Source organism: Mesocricetus auratus, unplaced genomic scaffold (assembly GCF_017639785.1).
Source record: "Mesocricetus auratus isolate SY011 unplaced genomic scaffold, BCM_Maur_2.0 Super-Scaffold_100021, whole genome shotgun sequence".
NCBI lineage: Eukaryota > Metazoa > Chordata > Mammalia > Rodentia > Cricetidae > Mesocricetus > Mesocricetus auratus.
Window position 1 is genome coordinate 29,441,439 of NW_024429202.1, and position 16,704 is coordinate 29,458,142.

General features: G+C 41.3%; 1 protein-coding gene across 6 annotated transcripts in view; it reads left to right on the forward strand.

Annotated features, from left to right (window-relative positions):
* Window positions 1-16,704, forward strand: part of Vwa3b (von Willebrand factor A domain containing 3B) — a 175,361-nt gene that overhangs the window by 124,919 nt on the left and 33,738 nt on the right. For all 6 annotated transcript variants that reach the window (XR_005870130.1, XM_040729482.1, XM_040729485.1 and 3 more), the window contains 3 exons: window positions 878-965; window positions 1,060-1,216; window positions 13,397-13,515. Coding sequence is in view for 5 of the 6 variants with exons in the window: in XM_040729482.1 (XP_040585416.1) it covers window positions 878-965; window positions 1,060-1,216; window positions 13,397-13,515 (364 nt within the window). In the remaining variant the exon portion in view is untranslated. The remainder of the gene's footprint in view (window positions 1-877; window positions 966-1,059; window positions 1,217-13,396; window positions 13,516-16,704) is intronic.

Sequence of the window (16,704 nt, forward strand, 5' to 3'; positions counted from 1 at the left end):
TAAATCCTGAGCACAATACCAGTCCCTTATATAGTAGGAAGCACCTGAATGACAAAGGTGCCCCTGTGTTAGCTTGTCATCGTTGCATCAGACTCTGTTAGCTTCAGTGCCGCTGTGTGGGAAACCTTTCCAAATAGCTTGCATGTCCTCAGCCAGCCACATGCATTCTGATTGTGTTCATATCCTCAGCTGGCTACATGCAGTCTGCTAGCTTGCATGTCCTCAGCTGGCTACATGCAGTCCATTCATTATGGAACTTAGCACATGATGACTAGAATGAGATTTCTTGAGCATTTAACCAACGCACATCTGAACTTCTTTGTTTCTAGCTGCTGCTAATTCAGTGAAGGATATTCCTTTCTGTTTAGAAATCCAAGTTTATATAAGGATATATGTTTAAAACCCCACATACTAATTTCAAAATTTGAACTTAATGATTCAACAGACTCTAACAGTCTTTGGTTTCCCCGCATCAAGCTGAAGAGCCATGAAATAAAATGCCTGAATTGAAAATGTCAACCAAGTCAATCCCCTGGTAGTTGTGGGGAAGCCTAATGCTGACCAGTCGCTGGTAAATCATAGTCTTGTTAAACATTTTAAATGTGGTTTTTGAAAAAACAGATTATGAGCACACCTGATTCTTCTGCATAGAGCGTGCTCACTGCATGGGGGCTAGCGAAGGAGTGGGTAAGGCAGGACTGTATCACCTGTGCCTGGGCCACCAGTGGAAGCACCTGATGCATTTTGCCTGAGATCCTTTTCTGGTAGATTAAACTATGGCCTCTGAAGTGTAGGCCACCATTAGTCATCCATCTGAGCAAGCATGATCGATCCTTTATGTCAGCCCAATATCCACAGCTGCTGTTTCGTTCCACAGAAATGAGCATCCTGATGATCAATAAGTACTTCGATGACAAGTTGTCCGAAAGACTCACTGGAAATGAAAGCCGAGTCAATGACCACACGTGAGTGCTTTAATCTGAGGGGGACAATTGGTTCTGGTTTTGTTTGCGAACGGCTAAGTTGCAAGTTTTAAACTCTGCAGTCTTGTGTTCTTAGCTCTTCAGACATGTCCTCTGAAGAGTGGCTCCGAACCCATAGCCTTGTGGCCAAGAAGCTCACCATCATGGATGCCTTGGCGGGGGCGGTGGTGCCCCACAGCGCCACCTATGTTCCCATCCTGAATAAGCATGTTGTCTCCAAGGTCTTTAAAGAGGTAATGTGATTTGAGTATCTGTGTGCCCCTGCTCCAGCTGTTTTGTTTTCTGCTCACATAAAAAATAACCTGCTTTAATTTCTTGAGCGAGTTGTAACAGAGATGTATTGGAAGAAGTTATGTGGAGAGGCAGTAGATGAGGGGGAGGAGAGGAGGGGGCTCTTACGACCTCCCCTTCTGGGGCAGGAGGAACTGGCCTTTGCTGTGCTGGAAGTTTGTGGCTCTTTGCTGCTGCGGGGATGTGTGGAGCCTTCAGAGATGGCGAAAAGTTCTTCAGCTCAGAGTTATGAATGGGCATCCCCCGAAGACAAGGGAGGCTTTGCTAGGGAGATGAGACCCTTTCCTTTTTCAAGTTGAATGACATTTTCTCTATTATAAAACCACCATAGGCAAGGAGAAAGGATGTGGTGGGTAGATTTGAGGTAGTCATGTTCCTGGAGAAGAAAAAGAGCCTTCAACATGAGAGTGTGGGAGGGTATATGTGGCCAAGGCCATACATGTACAATTCGGTCCAGCTGGCCCTTGGTGTCTGAGCTCTTCATCTATGGCTTCAGCCAATCTTAGATCAAAAGTTGCATCTGACCATGCACATTTCCCCATCACTACCTAACCGGTGCGGTCTAATAGTGACTTATGTAACATTTACATTGCAGTAGGTTTTAGGAGTCATTGATAGCTTACAAGACACAGGAGGGTGGAGGGAGTTTATGTGCAGAAACCCCTCCATTTTACGTAAGGGTCCGGAGCATCTGGGAAGTGTTGGCAGTGATGGTTGTGTGTTCGAGAGCCGATCCTCCCACAGTTGTAATAAGAAGTAGCCGCAGAGTGTGGGAAGGGGGAAGGCCTTGTCTTCAGGGAGAACAGTTTCTCAGGCAGCCACATGAGAGCGGCATGGCAAACACAGAGGTGAACATGAGGACCAAGCAATACTGTCGCCTGGAAAATAGGAAGAGGCTGGAAGTTTAAGTAGCGGCCATCAGACTTCCCAGGGGTGGCATCCCTAAAGGAACATCCTGAAATGTTTACAGATGGGAGGCTTGGTGTCTGCCTCAGGATGTCTAGGTGGGACAGGGGTGGCAGGGGCTAAGAGTGGCTGGAGCAATTCTTAAATTTGGAAAAGATCATCAGGGAGGACAAGGTTTATTGCACAAAAAAATTCTTTCTGCTTTTTGTATATTTGAGATTTCCCACGAGAACACCTAGTGAAAAGGGCTCTAACTGGCCTTGACCTTGCTGGGATGGGTATACTTAGAGCAGCAGACAGAGCAACGGGATTCTCTTTGGTTAGCCATTAGTCATATTCAAAACTGTGAGCAGTGGAGGTCAGCGACACCCTGGAGGCTGTGGATGACGTTGGTTACTGTGTTCTCTTACTCTGCCTGAAGGCTCCAAAGGCAATAAAGTGGGTGAACACTGGCTTGCTCTTCCAGGAAATCTGGTGACATTTTCTTCACGTTCTGTGTATTTCTTTTATTAATACACTAGGGGTTTATTTGGAACAAACCTGTTTAATGACTTCCTCCCGGAAGTAGAATTTTCTTGGACTTATATCATTCCTCCTTGTAGCTCTCCCCACGACTTGAGACACATTGGAGTGGAAAGTTCTCCAAAACAAATGCAGCAGGCTAGGGAAATCCAAGCATATGATCAAAGGGAGGAACCATAAAGAGAACATGTATCCCCTAATTATGTCAAAATGGATCAATGCAGAAGAGGGATGCCAGAGGCAGTGGGAGAAACAGGCTTTTCCAGACACAGACAGGCAGTTGGATGAACTTGCAGTGGTTGTGACAGCATAAACAAGACTTAGGCAAGCTCAAACCAGTCCAAACTCCAGCATGGACAGGGTAGGTAGGCGCAAAGCCCTACCCTAGCTGAGGAGCTGTTGGCAGCTGATAGCTGCTGGGATGGGGAGTGCTAGTTTCTTTAAGGGATGGCCCTGGTAGGCAGAGCATGCTGCAGGGAATGGCCCAACATCCAGGAGTTCATGGGCAACACAACTGGGTCATGGGCTTAGACAAAAGTGAGGATGATGATCTGGGAGGAGTTAGAGAAGGAAAGTGCATATTACCAAGATGCATCATATGAAATTTGCAAAGAATTAACAAAAAGACATTCTGCATAAAAAGCATATGAAGTAAAAGCAGATATAAGAAAACGTTTGTAGCATATACAATGAAGAAAGGTCATAAGAATTACATTATTAATGCACATGTGTGGTTCAGTATATCAGTGTGTGCATAAAGTGGTGTTCAGCCTGTACACACACACACACACACACACACACACACACACACACATCTTCACCAATACTCTGGTGGGAAACCTCAGAAAAAAGGGGGGAAAGACAAAATGACAAAAATATTAACTTTAGTGGTAACCAGATACACCAGGGAAGAAATATACAATTTGAAAAGTAACTGGATACCCCACTCCCCATTAAATTGAAAGGTTAAAAAAATGCAAAGGGCAGTGAGATGGCTTGGTGGATAAAGACACTTGCCACCAAGTCTGACTTTAGTGGGAAGGAGAAAAGTTCCTCCTACAAGTTGTTCTCTGGTCTCTACATATATGAGGAGAAAGAAAAGCTTTAATTGAGCTTAAGGATTTTCAGCTGTCTTGAGGAAAATGGGAGAGATTTTTATCATGGGGAAAAGTCAGCTTTGGCCTTTTGCTGCCTAAGTAAAAGACAGAGCAGAGATGTGAAACTGAGAAGACATGACAGTCAAGGCACAAGTCTGGACAACAATAACCCAATGATGTCTCTGGGCATAGGTGGAGGCTGGGGTGAAGTCACGTTGATGAGACTGAATGGTGTGGGGCTGAGAAAGTGTCCAGAGTGATTCTTAAGATTTCACCCATACAAAGGCATCAAAAGCATACGGTGGAAGAAAGACTGCTTAACAAATGGTCCTGGCAGAACTGGGTATGCCCCACGCAAGAATGAAATTACACCAACAGCTGTCATCCCAGAGAAACAGCAGTTCAAAGTGCATCAGAGTCCTTGGTTTAAAATGTGAAACTGCTAGAGGAAAACATAGGGAATGCATTTGAAATCACAGGCACAGTCAAGAATGCTCTGGACAAGACCCCAGTGGCACAGGAAATTGGCCCAAGAATCAACAAATAGAGTGACATGAGATTAAAGTGTTTCTCTACAGCAAAGAAAACTATCATCAGAGAAAACATACAACCCAGGGAATGGGAGGAAACTTTTGCTGTACTTCAGACAGGTTAATGTCTACAGTATATAAAGAACTGAATGAATTAAACAATAAAAAAATGAAATAGCCCACTGAGAAATAGGATAATGAAATGAACAGTTACCAAACAGGAAACAGAACTAGGCAAGAAGTATTTTTAAAAGCCCTCAACATCCTTAGCCATCAGGAAAATGCAAATTAAGACTACTTTGATAGTTCCATCTCACCCCAGTCAGAATGGTTCACATCAAGAAAATGAATGATGACAAATGCTGGCAAGAATGTAAAGATGGGGAAACCTGAATCACTGCTGGGAGGAGTGTGGAAGTGTTTCTCAAAAAAATTTAAAATAGAACTATGGAATGATCTGGATATTAAAAACCCAGAGTACTTTATATCCTACCACAGAGATGTCTGTAGCTCCATCCTTATTGCTGCTATATTTGTAATATCCAGGAAATGGAACCAGCCTAGATGTCAATCAATAGATGAGTGGATAATGAAAATGTGGCATATATAATAAATGGTATATTACTCAGCTGTTAAAAATGAAATTTGCGGGAGATGGATGGAACTGGGAAGTATTATATTAAGTGAAGTGACCTAGAGTCAGAAAGGCAAAAATCACACATTCTCATATGTGGATCCTGGGTCAGTTACCTTTCTGTTGCCGTGATAAAGGCCATGACTGAAGCAATTTAAGGAAGAGAGAGTTTTGGCTTATGTCTCCCAAGGGATAAGAGTCCATCCTGGTGGCGAGGCATGGCAGCAAGCCTGTCCAGAGCAGGAAGCTAGGAACTCACATCCTTTACTGCAGGCACAAAACAGAGGAAGAAATGACAAGAACTACGACAAAAACCTGCAAGGGGCATAATGCTTTTCATTTCAAAGCCTGCCTCCAGTGACAAGCTTCCTGTAGCAAGGCCACATCATGCAAATCCCTCCAAAGAATGCCACTAACTAGAAACCAAAACCACCATCGATCCTAACTTTCAATATTTGTAGTAGGTAAATAAAGGGAGCGAGCATAAAAACAAACTGAAACTGAATAGGAGAAACCAGGTAGGAGCTCATGAGGGGAGTATGTTATCAAGGAAAGATAGGAGGGCATAAGGACACAGACAGGAGGCAACTGCCGATGGGAGGACGAGGGGGTGGGAGAGTGTGAGGGAGGAGGGGAGGGGAGGGGAGGAGAAACAGCAAAAGCAAAACAAAGTTTGCTTGAAAAATACCGCAATGAAACTAGTACATTGTATGCTAATAAAAACCAGATTCCAGCCTTGATTGTTATGGAGGAAAAATTCAGAAGGAGTAGGAGTTAGGACCCTGATCTTTGGGGGAGCATTCTAGCATTTCACCTCCAGAAAGCAAGGCCAAAGAGAAGGGGGTGGGCATTTCCCCTTGGACACTTGTGTTTGATGCCTTTTGTGGTACCGTCCATTCCCATCACAAGCATACAGACAAGATAGTGCTCTGCCCGGCAAACTCTCCTTCATCATTAACAGAAGGGCGAGAATTAGATGATGATAGAGTTAGATAATAACACATTTCAATCTCATCTCCAAAGCATAGTTTATGTCTTTAAAATTCTAACTTTTTTTTGACAAATGTACCTATATGTGATGATTGGATATCTGTTTATAGTGTGTCATGGTTAATTCAAGCCAATTAGCATATCCATCACCTTGCTTACCTGTGATTTTTAAAACATTATTTCTATGCATATGTGTCCGTGTATATGCACATGTAAGTATAGTGCCCACAAAGTCCAGAGGAGGGCATTGGATCCCCTGGAGCTGGAGTCATGGGTGGGTGTGAGCTACCTGACATGGTTGCTGGGAACTGAACCAGGTTCTTCTGTAAAAAAAAATTGCTCTTAAAAGCTGAGCCAACTTTTCAGCCCCCACCCACTTTAGAAAAATGATAAGAGTCTGAAAAGATGGAACACCTAGAAATAGGGTGGTGTGCTGGTTCCTGAGGTTGCAGTGGAGGGAGCAGAGAGGAAGACAATGGGGAGCTGTTAATCAAAGGGCACACAGTTTTAGACACACAGGAGGAATAGGTTTTGAGACCTGTTGCACAGTAGTGCGACTTCAGTACTGAGTAATGTAGTATGCATTGCAAAATGACTGCAAGAGTAAATTTCAAGTATCTTCTATTTGTATCTTTTGTTTTCTAGTAGTTCCTTAGACTGGAAGAGACCCTCAGCTTTGAGTGGGAAGGATAGAAAAACAATATGCTAAAATGTCTCCCAGCTTACTAGAGATTTTCTTTTTTGAGTTTGAAGGGATCATTTTGTGAAAAAGATGGAGCTGGCAAGCAGCTGGGCCCGAATCTGCTCCCTCTGCACTGAAAGCTCTAACTGGCTCTCCTCTGTTCAATGCACAGCAACATCTGCATAGGCCAAGAAGCAATGTCTGGCTTTGTAAGGACTCTTTGTTTCATTCATGGCTTACTTGGGGGAATCTTTCTTCTTTGGAAGCACAGTTATGTTTTGCTTACCAGTTCCCTGGACCAGTAGCAAATCTGTCACCTTGGAAATGAAGTACCGAGCAGAAAGGTTGCCCTAGCAACTGTTCATTACAAGATAGAAAATGGGCCAAATAATTTTATCTTAGCTCTTTAAAAAAGATGAATTCATCACTAAGCCATACACAGAATAAAATTGTTTTAGTCATTTGATGAGCCTAGAATTCAGGGCTCTTTATTGACAATTGCTTTTAAAAAAAGAAATTGGAATAATTTGGGAAGATTAGCCTGCATTATCTAATAGCTGACAGCATCCATCATCATCATCTTCTTCATCATCATCATGTCTGTTACAGAATCCCATAAAGGCCTTTTGCCTTGTCCTCTGGGCTCTGTGCATAGCTTTGTGCCTTAGTACAACATCTCTGTCATTTACTCCTGGAGGACCATGACAGGACTAATCTATTCAATAATGAATGCTTACCATGTACTAGACTCTGAGAAAAGCATTGATGCCATTAAAGTATTTGCCCTAAATCTTAGAGCAACCTGTGAAGTATCTACTCATCTCGTCATTTAGGAATATTAACTACAAAGAGACCAGGGATGTTTAAATCATATTTTCCCATATATATCCCCAGCATTCAGGAGGCTACACGAGAAAACTGATATACAAGTTTATAGCCCAGCTTGGGCTACAACATAATGAGGTCTAAGCCAGCCTGGGCTACAAAACAAACAAACAACAACAACAACAAAATCCAGACAACACCAACAAACAACAAATACAGGAGGATTAAGCATGAAACTACTGACTGGAAAGTTTAAACTCTTTAAATGACAGTCATTACAAAAGCTACGTGTGTATTCACCACACAGAAAGATGGAACAATACAGACACAGGAAAAGGAAGCAATGACCAGGCCTTTTCCTTGATACATAAATACCCTCTGTTCTTCCCTGTGGTTCTAACCACAGTGAAGTCAAACCGAGCATAGCAGAGTTTCATGCCTCTGTTTTCACTCAGGTGTCTCTCAAAATCACTCAATGCCCGCAAATGCTTTCTGACTTTTTAAGTTTAGCGCTAAAATGTGAGCAACAGTCACACACTTTCATGGTTTTTGAGTGATCTCACCGACACACCACTTTGCCAGTCGGTTCTGTGTCTTTCTTCACTTGGAAGCTTCCACTTGGAGAGCACACCCCTCAGATTCAGTGCTCAGCGGTTTTGACAGCTGTCATTTCTAGAACACCATCGTATCTGGATTCAGAAATCTGTCCACACAAGACGTGCAGAGCTGTACGTGTGGATTAGACACATCCAATCAGAGATTTTCCTTGCCTAGTTTGGCCCTGAGTGCTGAGATATTTATTGGAAAACACTGAAATTAGTAAATTTGGTCTAGGTTAAACAGTGAAATGTATAATCATCGATTTCACACTGTTTTCTCAATTTCACATTCTGAGGTTAATTCTAATGTCATCAGGTAAATTCTGATTTATTTTAAAAATTGATAGCTGTGTACATAACTACACATGGTATTTTCTTCACTTAGCATCTGCTCTGAACATGTTCCCATGTAACGATGATGTTTGGACAAATTTTGTTGTTGTTTTGTTTTTTTGGTTTTTTCGAAACAGGGTTTCTCTGTATTGTTTTGGAGGCTGTCCTGGAACTCGCTCTGTAGACCAGGCTGGCCTCGAACTCACAGAGATCTGCCTGCCTCTGCCTCCCGAATTCTGGGACTAAAGGCGTGCGCCACCAACGCCCGGTGATGTTTGGATAAATTTTAACAGCATTTACTAATATGAATTATGGAGCTGAAGACATGTACTGGTCTTCCCAAAGGACTTGAGTTTGGATCCCAACATTCATGTCAGATGGCTCACAGCTGCCTACGCCTCCAACTCTAGGAGATCTGACTCCCTCTTCTGGCCTTGATGGGCACCTGCACACACATGCGCATACCCAACACAGACCTACAGGCCTACGCATAGTTAAAACTTTAAAAATATCTTTTTAAAATAACACATTAAGTTGTGACAACCTATTGAACTATTCCTCCCATTTTGGGGCAACTAACATGGGGTTCTGAGAGTACTCATTTCCCTTTATCTTTCTGGTGTCACTAAGAAACAGTAGCACACACACATAAACCAAATAAAAGCTTGAGCTTTTCTATTACTGTGTGAAAGTGACATGGTTTCATTTCAATATTCAATCATTATACCACATTTGAATAAAAAATAAAAAATCTCTTAAACATCTTTTTCATATTACTCATATTCAGTAAACTTCTTCCCCAACCGATAAAGTCCTCCTTTGTCCCATGTCTCAATTTCTAACAAGATGAATTTGGCAGAATCTAAACTTGATTATATTTTATAGTATATCAGACTGTTAAAAATGTTTTGAGCCTTTGTTCTAGTCTTTCATGTTATTCAGTAAATATTGTGCATATATTTCATATTTAGTGCATTTGTTATAGCAGCAATTTATTATCTGTGTGTTATGGGAGACAGGGCACACGTGTCACAGTGTGCATACAGAAGTGAGAGAAGTAGATTGTGGAGTAGATTCCCTCCTAGCTTTACGTGGATCCTGGTGAATTGAATGTAGGTGGACAGGGTTGTACAGAAACTTCCTTTACTCACTGAGGCATTGCACTAACCCCCAATAAGCAATACTTATAAAAATCAAAAAAGGGGGCTGGAGAGATGGCTCAGCAGTTAAGAGAACTGGCTTCTCTTCCACAAGACATGGGTTTGATTCCCAGAACCCACATGGTAGCTTATAACCATTTGTAACTCCAGTTCCAGAGGATCTGATACCTTTTTCTTTGCTGGCACCAGATTCAGATATGGTACACACATACATGCAGGCAAAATGCTCATACACATGAAATATAAAAACAATAATTATAACTTAATGGGCAGTTTAGCTTGCCATATAACAAAAACTACAATTGCATTGGTCTATAATGGAATTGAATGAGAACATATGTAGAGAATGCCTGGCAGAGAGGATAAATTCTATTATTATTATTATTATAGTAATAGTGGTATTTTCATGAAGCTATTTTCCAGTTAATGGTCCAAAGCATTACATATATGAGAGGGAAAATTTTAACTATCAGCCCAATTTTTGCTCACCCATAAATTCTAGGAATTTCTACCTTTATGGTTTCTCTCCTTTTCTGTCCATCTCTCTATTCCTCCCCCTTTCTACAAACTGCACCCCACATGCCCCTCTAGTCCACCTCTCTCATAGTTAAAATCTTGTCACTAAGAGGTGAATTAGTATGAATTTGGTGAGGACTCTAGTTTTGCCTTAGAGAACTAAAGTAGATGATGCTTCTTCTTATTAATAAGTAGGCTTCTTTTTATTACCAAATATTGTCTGGAAGGATTCCCCCCACCCCCACCCGCTAAGTTAAAAAGTACAAAGGAAGTCATTTTCAAGGGGTTGCGATCACATGCCTTTATTCCCTCTCAAACTGAGCCCTCAGCCTCTTCACAGACCTCACTTCCCTCCCCAAGTATCCCCACCCCCCTTGCTAGGCAGCTTGACTGTGATCCCCTAAGCCCTGGAATGTCCCTTGTGACACTAAATTTGACATCATAAAGAGAGTTGGTCATCTGGCCTCCAAGTAACCACCATGTTGTAAAAACTAAGACCAAAGACTGACGGTGTGGAGTATGCCTTTGTGTTCCCCCAATCCTGCGTGCAGAAAGGAAGGAGAGCGGGTGCGCACAAGTCGAATTTGAACAGCTACGCTTGAGTTCATGATGGCCATGGCAGGCGTGAGATCTAGATCTACCAAAGAGGGAAGTACTATATGCATTTACCTTTGGTTAAGTAGGTGAAGTCGAGTCAAGATTTTGACTAAAGAGTTTTTTTTAAATACTGCCTTATCATTGAACCCTAAACCAGTAAACTAGGAGAGAAACACACAGACTTCTAAAGGGGTACTTTCCTGTCAGGTCACAGAAAACATAAATGTCTTTTATTTGTGTTGGCGTTGATTTTTTTCCTGTCAAGTTTTTGTGATATTGCCCTATTTTGAGGGATGATTTCTTTCTTTCTTTTTTCTTTTTCTTTTCTTTTATTTTTTTAACAAACTTATGCAATCTTCAGTTTCAAAGCCCAGGCATTTCATCTTTGACCCCCTGTTCTGTTTCCTTCCCTTTGAAAGGAGTGTTTGGGAGCCACATGCTGACTCTGTGTGGTTTCTAAGTAGCTGGTTAAACTCTGAAACTTTTAACTTCATGCCTTTCTCTTCCAATCTCTAAACCTTTGCCTATTTTGCTTTATGTGGGTCCTAATGATTTAATTCCAGAGTGAATATATGTAGTTTGAAAGAATTAAACAGTAAAACCATCAAAGTCTTGCCTACCTCCTGTAACTCTCAAGTTTTAGATGTAACTACTTTTGATAGTTTAAAACACAATGCTATACATGTTTTAGATTACTTGTTTTGATTTGGTTTTTCAAGACAGGGTTTCTCTGTATCTCCCTGGCTGTTCTGGAACTCTACAGACCAGGCTGGCCTTGAACTCAGAGAGGTCTGCTCTGCCTCCTGAGTGCTGGGATTAAGGAATTAGAAGCAATGTAGAGAACCCCCCTGCCACCTTTTTGATCAGTTCCCCTCCCTCCTTCCTCAAAGGTAATCCTCAACCTGAGTTTTTGTGTATTCCTCAATACTAAAACACCAAACCATTTTCTAACCTAAACCTATGCTGTTAAAATATTCAAACTGGTGCAACCTGTATTCTGAGAACTGGAAATGAGCTTGGGCGGCAAGGCTGATGTTATATATCAAGACAGCTTAGTAGCTGAACCCTTGAACTGGCTGCAGACTCTTCCTTCCCTACTTTGAGAACTGAACAGTGAAAAAGATCGCTAACAGCTGTACCCTCTGGACTAGGACCCAGAACCCGCCCCCTCCCCATTCCCCAAATCACACAGACAGACAGTGTCTGGCCTTTTTTTTTTCTTTTTTTATCAAACAGCTTGACTTTAGCCAGCACCAATAACACTTGTTAACAAATGGTGTCTTTTCAACCATTTTTACGATTTAATGCTTAGATACAGCCACCATTTGTGAAGCCTCCATGTACACACATGCTGTCAGATGTTGCTTTTGGTATGACCTTCCTCTTTGATTCAGTTCTTTTGACATTCCTATTACTATACATTGAAGCTTCTCAGTATCTGTCTATATATCCGTTTCTCTATTACCATTTATCTGTGCTTCTGTCTGTGGGGGAAGTCTTTATGCATCACCCTCTTCACAAGTCCTTTTTAAGTGGCCTTGCCTAGCTTTAACTTTGTTCAATCTATGAAGACTATTTCTTTATTCCAGTTCCAATGTCATTCTTCCAAGATTCAAAACAACTTGCGTCCACTTCTTAGAATTTCAGTAAGTTCGCGCATGTCTTGGAGCAACCTAAGTAACACCAAACAACAGTAGGTTCTCATCTTGGTTGAGTGCAAAGCCCCAAACAAGCACAGCTAAGAAAGAGTGAAGGATTTCTTCCTTGCAATAGATAAAGGCAATGTAGGAGGTATTTATACACTGGAACCCTCTCAAGGCTTAATCCTTGCTTGTGAGGCTATGTGAATGTTCCCTCTTGCTAGTCAGTACCTTCTTCTAAGGAGGAGTGACCCTTATACAGGGCTAACCTTGGTCACTGAGCCTGTTGTGGACCCTTGTTCTCCAGAACATTCATAGTCTCATTTATTTCTAGGAGCTGGACTCTCACTGCCATGTTAGCACTGGACACAGAACCAGCAACTCACAGCATCTACCTGTTTATGCTTCCCTTCAATTTTTATAACTATATCCATATATAGTTTCTTTCTTCTTTCTTGTTTTTGTACAAATTTCTTATTTTAATATATTTTTGCACAATTTTAGAAGCTGGGGGACATAACAGGATGATCTGCATTGCCTTGACTGAAAGTTAAATGATTTCCTCATTAAAAGTAACTTTTGGGGGTCTTGAGAGATGGCTCGGTGGTTAAGAGCACTTGTTGATCTTGCAAAGGACCTGGATTTGATTCCCAATACCCATATGGTAATTCCCAACCACCCATAGATTTGATTCTAAGGGATCTGATGTCCTCTTCTGACCTCCATAGACATCTGATATGCATGTGGTGCACATATATACACACAAGCAAAACATACTTATATATATATATGATTATATAAATAAGCTTCTAAAGATAATACTCAGTAATGACAAGGGTTTCCTGAAACAATTTGGATTTTCTGCTGTTGGTTTTATGGTGGTAATTTTTTAAATGTATAGCTTTTAAAAATGAAAAAGAAAGGTTAGTAATTATATCTCTTATTCTTTTAAGATTTGCTACATTCTACTTTTCTACACATACAATGTGGTTTTTATAGTCAGAGAAGCATGTGCCTGTATAAATGCACATTTTAAGGCTTGCATGAACCTATCAAGTGACACTTTACTTTCTGCTGACATTGCTGTGTAGGAGTCCCTTCTGGAACATGTGGACAGTGACACCAATCAGATGATATTGATTAACACCCAAGGAGTCAAACTCAATATCTACAAGCAAAAGGTGGAACAGGCCATTAAATCCTATGAAAAGTGAGTATTATTCCCAAATGCTCCTGATAGATAATTTGGTTTGGCTTCTTTTCTCTTGTTTTTTCCTTAGTTTGCTTCATCTGAAATAGCAATTTAAAAATGGCCCAGTATCAACACAAAGCAACAGCTCATGTATGGCCCTGCTGGGTGCTGGGTTAGGCTCCTGAATCTGATCTTTCCAATGGCTTACAATAAACCACCTTCCCATCCTAAACTCTATAGATATCTTGTGTTTCCAGGAAACCTTCCAAATTTACTCTTCATTCATTGAATCTGATTATGTTGGCATTTAACAGTTTGAAAAGTAACTAACAAACGCCACAGTAGAGACAGAGCTGCTTACTCAAACCCCCACAGAATGAAAATAAGGAAAAAACATGGCGTCTTACCTGAACTTGGGCAGATTTTGCTTTCTTGCCATATACCTCCAAATACAAAACAAGTATGTAGACAGAATTTACATGATCTTGGGTCTTATGAGCAATCTACATGTGATTTATAGTATCTGGGAGGGTATGCCTTGATTATATGCAAATGCAATAGCTTTTGACATACAAGAACTAAGTGTCCATGACCCTGAGAAATCTGTAGCCAGTAAAGGGGGAGATCTTGGGACCAGCCCCCCACAAACCCTGAGGGGTAACTCTATAAGTATAGATTATTGTTTATATGTTTATGTATCAAGACCATGATTAAATTGACTACAGAAAGAAGTCTACATTCAGTCAGTTCAAAAGGTGGAGACTCTCCTTAGGGGCAGGTGGCATGGCTGTCACCCATGACCTACACACCTGCCTAGAATTGACCCTTAGTGTACACACTTAAGGGACCTTTGAAGGTGCCCAGCTTCTTTGGGAAGCTTATTCTAGATGCTGGAAGTTCTGCAGTCAGGTTTTAATTATCAACATGTGAGAAGGATAAGTAATAAAGCATATAGAGGTTAGTGATGTGGCCAGTCCCTCCCCCCACCCCACCACTGATCCATCCATCATAACTCAGGGTGGGGTGGGCCTAGCAAGTACTCATAGCCCAACTCCTGCCCACAGGGCGACACAGCTAATCCGCAGTAAGGTGTTTTCCCACCACTGCATGGCTCTCCAGTCTTCACACCAGCCTCCTTCACTGCCCTCCTGTTAGGACTGGTACCCCTCACGGGAGCCCCATCAGTGGTGTTTATAGGGTTGTCAGCACAGGGTGAGATACCTTATCCAAAAGGAGAATTTCAGGTTTTCTTCTGTATCTTTGAATGTTTGCCTATGCATAAATGGGGTACCCTCAGAATTGGGCTCAAGTCCAAACATTTTTCCCCACTATTTGAAATAATTTCATGCCAGAAACAAAGCTTTATGGCATGGGTGGAATTTTCTACTTGTCACATTGGCACTCAAAAAGGTTGGTTTAGAGTGGTTTTGAATTAGAGATGTTCCGCCTGTTTTTCTGCATCTTTTTGTCTTCCATCTTTATCTTGGTAGCAAGATGGCCAATCCTAAGCTTCCTCTTCTCCCTGGGCCTGGTGCTTACACGAAGTTCTCCCTTCAAGGGACTGTTGTTTTGCTGTCCCCAACTGGTCCTTCTTCCTAAGGCGGCCTCAGAGAGCACTCTCCACACCCTCTCTTCGCCACACTCTGAACTATTGCACTGGCCTATGTAGCTCATTGACAGTCTGGTTCACTAGTTTACAGCTGGGCCAGCCTCGTTTTCCCCTTCATCAGTTCCTACCAGAGGCCTGTACACTTGACTATTTGAAATTCATTCGAATTTGATGTAATTCCAAGTTTTGTTATTAAAATGTTCACATTTGATTTGGGTATTCAGATGCAATTAATTCCATTCAAATTCTAATGCAGTTTACTTGAATAATTCAGATAGTCGTGTTTTGTAATCATTTGTGTATAAACATCTGGCACAGAGCCACAGGCTAGAGCGTGGCGGTTGGGCCGTGCTTGCGTGTTTTGTCTTAGCCCCGGCCAATGCCTGTTTTTAGGTAAGGGTGTGACATTCATGAGAGCAGATAACTTACCTGCAGAACCCACACCACAGGGCCGTTGGGAGGATTGTACAGCTCACATGTAAGAAGCCTTCCACGTGGATCCGCTTTCCATCCTGAATCTGTTGATCCTAAAATAACCATGATTCTTTGTACCATAGTAGTCCCTAGACCCTTTCTGCCATGCCGACCTTTTCCAGAGGGTCTCAGAAAGGAAGGAAACCCCTATTCTCAGGCAGAACAACACTCCCTTGAGAAAAAAAAAGTTGAAAACACAGAGTAAGTGATTTGTCCCTACAAGTAACTCTCAAAAACTTTTCTGCCAATACTAGAGGAGTATTGTTGCTACAAGTTGAACAAAAACTCCGAAAAGTTCCAAACCTCAGATACTCCAGACTCAAAAAGTTTTTGAGTGCCCATAATGATGCCACATACAATAAGTTCCATTCCTGATCCCATGTGAAAGACCACAGTTAAAATGGTGGTACATGCAATAATAATTGTGCATAAATTTATTTCTGATTATATGTACAAGGTAGCTAGGAAAGCTAAATAATTTTTGTGTTTGGACTTGGGTCCCATCCTTACAATATTTCATTATGTATATTTCAAAATACAAAATCCCAAACATTTATGGATTAGAGATATTCAATGTGTAGTTTCAGTAATAATTTTTGCATTAATGACATTAGCTTTAGTATGGCTGGTGTTTAACATTTAAGTTTATTCATTTAATTAGTAGTGGGTTTATTGCCTTGGTGTGTGTGTGTGTGTGTGTGTGTGTGTGTGTGTTAAATTATTTAATATTAGTTCAGTAGTATTAACAGTAACAATATTATATAGGACAAAAACTTCCCTAGCCTTTGAATTCAATAGTACTGAAGAATTGTGTTTGTATAAACATCAGTTCCCTTTTTTGTATTTCATTATGTGCAACCTTCTCATCGTGCGCAAACGATGAGTAATGGACACATACACTGTCCCACATCCACTGTCACACCTCTGTGATGTTTTTCTCCAAAGTCAGCCAATGTCACTTTGAAAATAAATGGTATTATACATTCATAAGTGCATTCAAGGTAGGAGTGACCAAGAAAACGGAGGTTTACAGGATATTATAAAGGAACTATTTTAGACACAACGTTCATAGGTGGGTGTCCTTCTGTTTAAGTATTTCCAGAGTCTGAGCTTTGCGGAGTTTC